The sequence below is a fragment of the Dicentrarchus labrax genome, unplaced genomic scaffold, assembly GCF_905237075.1.
Source record: "Dicentrarchus labrax unplaced genomic scaffold, dlabrax2021, whole genome shotgun sequence".
Classification (NCBI taxonomy): Eukaryota; Metazoa; Chordata; class Actinopteri; family Moronidae; genus Dicentrarchus; species Dicentrarchus labrax.
Window position 1 is genome coordinate 3095501 of NW_026136702.1, and position 8089 is coordinate 3103589.

The following is an 8089-nucleotide window of genomic DNA, read 5'->3' on the forward strand; positions in this document are numbered from 1 at the left end:
TCTCTGAAGGAGGGCCGCGGATCCCACAGGTTGGCCGCTGGCTGGTGGAAAGACGTCCATTGGTTTATTAGCCAGCTAATAAACATGGTGTGATACTGACAGTCATCATGTTACAGTTTACACATGTGAAGAGTCAAAGTGCATGCTCCTTATTTTACTTTGGATAATCCCACTGAGTTAATATCGATCATATTTGGTTACTGATCTGATCTGTGTAATATGGGCAGCCTTTGGTGTGCGATGCAGTCAATTTAAGGATTACCTGATCTTTCTATGGGCTTGTTTGCGTTCACAGGGCTTTCCCAGCTTCCTCGCAGCTTGTTTTAGCATATTTACATGTGAACGGGCCGACAATCAGCCGTAATTGTGTTGCTACTGTAATACCTTTGATCTGTAATGTTTGAAGCGCTTGTGCCAAACGCTGGCGCCAGCACTCACCAGGGTATCAGGACATGTCAACACCAAGCCGCTGAGGTTTACTTGTGTTTCCCCTATTGAGTTTTCACTAGTGAAATCAGTGGGGGTTTTGTGGTGCAGAAACAGAACAATTTCCATGCTTTAAATCATTCATTTTTGACCATTTTACCACTTAGATGCCTGTTATAGACCTGTTGTTGGTGCCTCCATCATGACAGAGAGATAAATAAACCTGGAGTTCAATATTCTGAACCATGCTTGCAGCAGCCAAATGACAAATCTATGATGAGCAACTCCCCCTGTATTGTCCTTTATAGATCAATCCCATGTGCTTTCATAGTGACTTTTATTAGATCACTGTTATTAGGACGTGATTAGCACTGACATTTGGACCCAATAATGTCATAATACCCAGCCTCCATCATTTACTGTAAAAGCAACACCACAATATCAAAAGACTTCATTACAAGTACAAGTACTGCTTTCCAAATTTGAGTTAAGAAAAAGTCCTGGCAATATAAGGTACTTTAGCCCATGGCATTGTTATAATATTGTTGGATAATTATTACCAATGCATTCATTTGTAAGCAGTACTTTAATGTTATAGTTGGTGAAAGTGAAGCAAGTTATAACTGATTTATATACGTTTGAGTTTAATCAATAACAAAGCACTATATCTCGTAAACTGATCGTGATTTGTGTGTAACATCTTAATCTGAGAAGTATTTATTATAGGTGTGAAATAAATAGAGTGGACTGCATTGTTAGCTCCTGAAATGTAATAAAGTAGAATTATGATATTGATAAGAATGGAAATCCTCAAGTAAAGCCCCCAATCAGATATCTTCAGGCCACTGATTTGATAAATAAACCCTCCGTGATCCCTGTGCTTTTAGTTGTATTGGATAACTGACACTGACATTCAGAGAGACAGGGTCATGAAGGAATACAGTTTTATTTTAAATGAGAACCTTTACTGAACCAGGCTTAATAAGACATTTTAAAACCTTTCCCCTGGTACTACTGTATGCAGCAGCAACATGAAAGTCTCCACCTCTGCAGGAGATACAGCTGTTTCTGCAGGGCCCCCAGTTTCAGTCGGGGCGGACAAATGTATGAGCTCAGGAGGGTTCTCACAGACTCGGCGGCGCCAGGTCTTCACACACTCACAGGATATGTAAAGACTTCAATAACGAGCCATTAACCCCTAATCATCGGGATCGATCAGGCGTTAACAAGGGCCTCTACATATGCAAATCGCTGCAAGGGCCGGGGCCCTATAAAAGCCGACCCTGGACAGAGGCCGCAGTCACGCACTCCCTCTGACATTAGCTGGATTTACAGGTCACTACACTGCGAACATGGTGAAATACTTTTCTGTGGACTGGCTGGCCCAGAGCCATCACAACACCGCCCAGACTGAGGACCACGGAGCTGGCACGGATAGCGCGCCGACCTGCAGACCACATATTCCCTGCATGGTGCCGCCGCGCCCTCCGACCTTTGGCAAGAGTTATCTTCAGCCAAAACCCAAAGCATCAAAGCCCGTTGAACACATGGAGAGCAGCGGGCATCAGGACACCAGCCTGTGCTCACCTCTGCATCCAACCAGCTGCGCCTCACCAAGTAAGTAGTCTAAAACTCCCAACTTCAAACCAGTAATGTCAGCACTGATGCACAAGCACTGTTTGTAACCGAGTTTTCCTTTCTTCAGTTTCAGAAATGAGCGGCTATTCCTCCGGGTACGAGAGCGAGGCGGCTTCCTCCGAGTGTCTCTCTGTGGACGAGGGGAGCGAGACCGAGAAAGACGGACCCCAGCGCCGCGTCCGCACCAAGTTCACTCCGGACCAGATCGACAAACTGGAGAAGATCTTCAACAAGCACAAATACCTGGATGCTGGAGAGAGGGTGAAGACTGCGCAGAAGCTCAGTCTCACAGAAACTCAGGTAAGACCAGACTCAATGCAAACACACAGGTTAAAACCCATTTAATGTCCGAGTCTGTAACTCTGCCTCACATCTTATACTGACTTTGTATGTTTGCTTTCTCTCAGGTGAGGACCTGGTTCCAGAACAGGAGGATGAAGCTCAAACGGGAGGTGCAGGACTACCTCGCTCCCCAAGTCCCCCCGGTGATGTTCCAGCATCTACCCGCGGTTCAGTACCACAGCATGGCCCGACAGCCACCCCACTACCCCGCCACAGGCCCGGCCTTTTACCCGCTCCCCGGTCCGCAGCTGGTCCTGCAGCAGCAGATGCCCCCTCACCACCGCATGATCCGCAGCCCACATTTCTACTGAAGAGCTGTCAACTGCAGAGACTTTTCCGACTGAAACACTTAGAATCCAAACCAGTGCAATCCAGAGTTGTTTTATTTGATGTGTGATTTTTATTATATTTGTTATAAAAGTTGTATATAAATTGCAGAAAAGTCTATTTATCGTTGAATAAAGTTTATCTTCTATACTACAGCATTGGACTCTGCATTTTCTTTCTTTGCATACATAACATTTAAGTGATTAGATGCAGGCCTGGCTACAATGGTGGCAACATTGGATATCTTAAAGATAAAGCTGATGATATTATCTTTATTGCAGGATTAGTTCAACATGAATAGATCATCCTCTCTTTAATCTTGAGGTGGGAGGAGGTTGGGAGAAAGAGCTGATAGAGATGGGAGTTGTCCATTAAGGTTAGAGAGTCTTATCTCAACTCATTGTATGGATCTCATCACAGAGGATTGTGTGTATAGTCATAGGAGCTATAAATTCCTGATGAGAGCCAGACATTGTGGTCCCCCCCCTCCTGTCAGCAAAGACTGAGCATATGCTCTGCTTTCAAATGCCTTGTTTGTCCCCCCACCTCTGCACTTCAAACGCCAGCTAACGGGGAGATCATGGTCAACAATTAGTCCTAATTAAGCTGCTCATTGATGAGTTTACACTTACCGCAGGAGCCCTCCGGCCCGGCTCCAGAGAGTCTAGGCTTTTGTGTGGCCAACAAATCTGACCTCTGGTTTGAAGTCTGAGTGTGTGATGAGATTTGGAGATAGCAAACCTGATCCACAACAGCTTTAAGATGATTCAAGGTTCATATACGTGCAAGTTGTACATCTTGTGTTTCTAGATGATGGCGCAGGGTATTCTAATAGTCATTTTATGCCAGGGCAGGGAGATTACCACAATTTTGGTGTAAATTAATTGAGACAATATAATCATCATTCTGCTTTGGGTCCTACAGGTTGTATTGGGTTTGAAGGTGCCCAGAGGCCCTTCAGTAAATGTCTCATTCAAATAAGTTTGCAAGGATCAAACGGAACTTTCTCGCTTTTGTCTGACTGCGGTCACACCCACCATAACAAAGGCTTCATCACCAGATTGTTTCAGACAGCTGGGCGCTTCTGTCTGCGACTGCAAAGGTTAATCACATATCTGACAGCCGGGACTGAGACGTTCTGATTGAAAACTGGTGGGACATTTCGGCGTAATTTTCAGCCCTGATATGACTGAAATATAAGATTATGTGATCATTTATTTGGCCAATGGCACAGCAGGACTCAAAGCCTACTAGATATAGTTCTTTGATTGCTATGGCATTCTGTATTCAGCAGCGGATGTAGGCCTGAATAACTTTATGCAGAGCTGCCAGGTAACTGATACTCAGACTTACTGGCGCCAGAGCATCTCAGCCAGCCATGGACGTGAGAAAAACCACAGCCCAGCCTCTATTAACCTCAATTACAACGACCATCAAGTTTCTATCGTTCCGTTGAGATCCCTTTGCATATGCAAATAAAGACGTGTGCCCCTCCTATATAGTGGCCCGGAGCCACCCAAGGGACAGCGACACACACCTTGAGACCACTGCTTGAATACAACATGGCAAACTTCTCTGTAGAATGGCTTTCCAAAAGTTACTATGAGGAGATGTCTCATTCAAAAGTCCATAGAGAAATGGAAGAACTTACAAAAGCAGCAAGAAGCCAATACTCTCCGACCTCGCCAAACAGTAAGTTCCCTGATACACTCTGTCTCCAGATCGACGGCTCTTTGTGTAGGTACTGATTGTGACTAAATTAATTCAATTCTCTGTTCCTCCTTCCAGATAGTTGCGGTTACACTTCGGGCTCTGAGAGCGAGGTGGGAGATGACAGCGAGGGGGAAGCCACCCAGCAACGAAGGATGAGGACCAAATTCACCTCCGAGCAGATCGGCAAGCTGGAGAAAACCTTCAGCAAGCACAAATACCTGGGCGCTACACAGAGGAGGAAGATCGCTGAGAAGCTCAACCTCTCTGAAACTCAGGTGGGTTTGGGGCGGTGGTTTCAGCGGGTCTCCAAAGGCACTGCAAAGGCCTCTGAATAAGTCACAGCAAAATGAGGACCGGCAGTGTTAGTTTAGGCTAAATAGGCCATGTATTAGTGTGTATTTTTATATAACGCAACCTTCTAACCTAACGTGGGGTCCTAGTGTGTGTTTCCAAACTCAGTAAAAATAATGAATATAATTCACAGCTGAGCATTTTGCGCATTGCTAATGGTTGCCTCGTATTCTCTCAGGTGAAAACGTGGTTCCAGAACAGGAGGATGAAGCTGAAACGGGAGGTCCAGGATCTGCGTCCTGAGTTTCTGTCTGTCCCGGCCGGTCTGCTGCCGCCTCTGCTGTTTCAGCACCCCGTCCTGAGTGGACAGCTCCCCGCCGGCAGCGGCTTCTACCCGCAGCTGCAGCCGCTCCACAGGACGGTCCTGCCCGCTGCACTTCTGCACCAGCACCGCTCCCACCCCCCGGCCATCCTGCAGCCTCCACACTTCTACTGAACGCGGCCCCTCCGCCTCCCCCCCAAAATATGTTTTTGTCTAGAATCTAGATATTTTTCCATCTCTCTCTCTCTCTAAAAGAGGGGTTTAAAAGTTGTTGATATAGTGAATATAATAATTGCCTTTAATATGTCTGAAGCACTATAGTATATATTGACGTTACTTGTATGTATGATTAATGTAATGTAAATATATTTGCTGCAAATGTTCTATGTTTTATGTGACAAATAAAACAAAATCAAAGAATACACTGCACTTGTTTGTCTTTCGTCAAAGTTGCTTAGAATATTAACAATGTGTTCTCATTTATCCTGCTGAATCTTATACAGGCAGCTTATTAAAACGCACATTTAACCAACCATAACATATAAACGTTGTGCCATTGAGTAGCCTACACAGTAGTAAAGTGTAAAGTAGAGCTTTTTAATATTTTATTCGTTTTCTCTTTGAAATGATAAATCAAAGTTTTCAAAAGAGGATTTTACCTTTCCACTGTAACTAATGAAAAGTGTAAGTGAAAACACAAGGCTGGCAATGAACTCTGGGTAAATATGGAGGCCAAGTCATTATAACCATGACTAAATAGGGAGTTCCCGTGTGTTGCCATCTGTTGCAACACTGACGTTAACTGTAACAAAAGGAACAAATGGCGCAGTTCGTTTCCACCATACTGTGAACATGTTGTGTTTTATTCCCACTCTTTCTACCTCTCCTTCTTTTTCTTTGAGGAAACTTCACAGTGGCCATAGAGGATCGTTGAAAATCAGTTTTGTCACACTCCAAGCCGCTTATTTGTTAGAATATCTACAGGCACATATCACACAAACCAGTTCAGGGCATCCAAGGCCCCTGACACCAGCCAGTGGCCCCAAAGATCCTGTCTCCGGCTGCTGCAGGCAAATATTTTCATTTGGCCTCCGGTGGCATGGCTCCAAGCTGTGATTGCTCTCCGCTCGTTGTAGATTTACATCTTCAAAGGGACATCAAAGCGGAGGTAACCGCAAGATCATTGAGATCCATTGAGCTCTATTGTCTCCCGATTGAACAATTCGCACTTACTCGAGAGACGCTGAGGGAGCGGCGCCCTCAAGTCTGCCTGAGGTGTATATTGCCTCACGTTAAAGTCATTAGGTGGCACCAGCTAAATAGGTAACTGATTGAGTCACTCTGTCATAAAGCGGAGTATGCCTTGTTCAATTTATGATTTGCAATTCGGATTCAGAGCAGGAAGTCCCTGCTGGCGGGCTGATTACATTCACTGCAGGTTATCAGACACTGGCATATGCTGCGTCATTCAGATCTGGACTCCTCTGGCAGGTTTTATGTTTAGCAGCCACATACCTGGAGTGAAGGGAGGTTTGGGGTTATTCAACAGGGCCTACTCCCCTGCATATACAAGTACACTTAAAAAGAAAATAAATACTGACACCTCCCACCAGGAGGCACAATTATCAAAGGAGACGATTAGAATTCCATGCACCGGTAACTCCTATAATGAGAAGAACATTATTCATTTAAAGGCTTACTGGACCATATATCCATTTATGCAGCCCTCTATACAAACCACCAGACAGTGCGAGGCCTCAGTCTGCAGCATTAGCTTGAGTTGTTCCTGGCACTAATGGCAACATGAGCATCAATAAATGATCCATTGTGTGAGAGCAAAGAATCAGTGGCTTGAATGACAATGAGTGTTTCACTGATCCTTTTGAGTCAGGTGAGTGGCTAGGTGAAGAGGTGCTAACAGTCTCACAGAAGCTGCAGCTGGATGGCAGCAGACAGACTGGAGCCAAGGATGGATGATGGGGAGAAGCCAAAGGTTGCCACTAATTCTATCTGAGGCATCAGCTGATGACTATAGTGATGGGATTAAGTTTACAGTACGTTCCTTTAGGGATCTACACATAGATTTATAAGAATTGGGGATTGATGTAGATTTTTAAGAAATGTTTAGACAATTCTGAAAATGTTTGGACAGTTATGCCTTTAAAAATCTAGTCACATATGGTAGTTTAGTTGAAGTTTGTCAGTGGTGGAAATGTTCAACGTAGGCCAACTCAAGTAATGTGCTTAAGTAGGTTTAAGGTACATGTACTGTACATTTCAGGGAAATCTTATCCTTAAAACTTATGGTAAGGGTATACATAAATGATCATGGATTCATGCATGACATAGTACAAGGATAATTCATTAACTGCTGCAACGAGATATTTTAATCATCATGACTTCTGAGTTATTAATGATGGTCATGTCTTCTGTATTCTGTTGAATTCCAAGTGTTGTAATCATGATTAATTAAGTATTACTTATTTATTAGCTCATCATATTTGTGGTCCTTCAAATAAAGTCAGCCCTTCTGTCTATTCAGTCATCATATGGAAACATTGCAATGCAAATTAGATCATATCTGGGCATTATACAAATTATAGATTGTTTATTTAGGGAAATAAAATGTTGTATCGTGTATGCATAAGCAGCAAATTGTTAAGATGTGTGATTTCACAATGGAGCCAGCATTAATCCTGTGTTAAAGATGGACCGGGTCCCCACTTCATTTGAAGGGCCACAAACATGATGAAGTCATGAAAAAGTACTGATTAGTTCATCATGATTACAGCATTTGGAATTCAACAGAATACATGTGCACTGCTGTGACTGGTTAGTTTTTTGGCTGTGCCAAAACATCATTAATAACTCAGAAATCATGGTGATTTGAATACCTCAGTTGTATCATTAATTAACGTTTTGCTCTTGCATTAAGTCATGCATGAGATCCTGTTAACTCTTGTACGTTCCTGATAGTTTACATGAATTAATTCATGCGTTTTTCATGTATGAAGTCATTAAATTTCATGT

General features: G+C 43.6%; 2 protein-coding genes across 2 annotated transcripts; both read left to right on the forward strand.

The window, feature by feature from the left end:
• Positions 1-1715: 1715 nt before the first annotated feature.
• vox (ventral homeobox) lies at positions 1716-2888 on the forward strand. Its single transcript, XM_051425326.1, has 3 exons — positions 1716-2043; positions 2132-2364; positions 2472-2888. The coding sequence occupies exons 1-3, from the start codon at positions 1779-1781 to the stop codon at positions 2715-2717; spliced, it is 744 nt and encodes a 247-aa protein (XP_051281286.1). The 5' UTR covers positions 1716-1778; the 3' UTR covers positions 2718-2888.
• Positions 2889-4231: 1343 nt separating this feature from the next.
• Positions 4232-5481, forward strand: vent (ventral expressed homeobox). Its single transcript, XM_051425338.1, has 3 exons — positions 4232-4425; positions 4522-4721; positions 4976-5481. The coding sequence occupies exons 1-3, from the start codon at positions 4296-4298 to the stop codon at positions 5231-5233; spliced, it is 588 nt and encodes a 195-aa protein (XP_051281298.1). The 5' UTR covers positions 4232-4295; the 3' UTR covers positions 5234-5481.
• The last annotated feature ends 2608 nt before the right edge of the window (positions 5482-8089 follow it).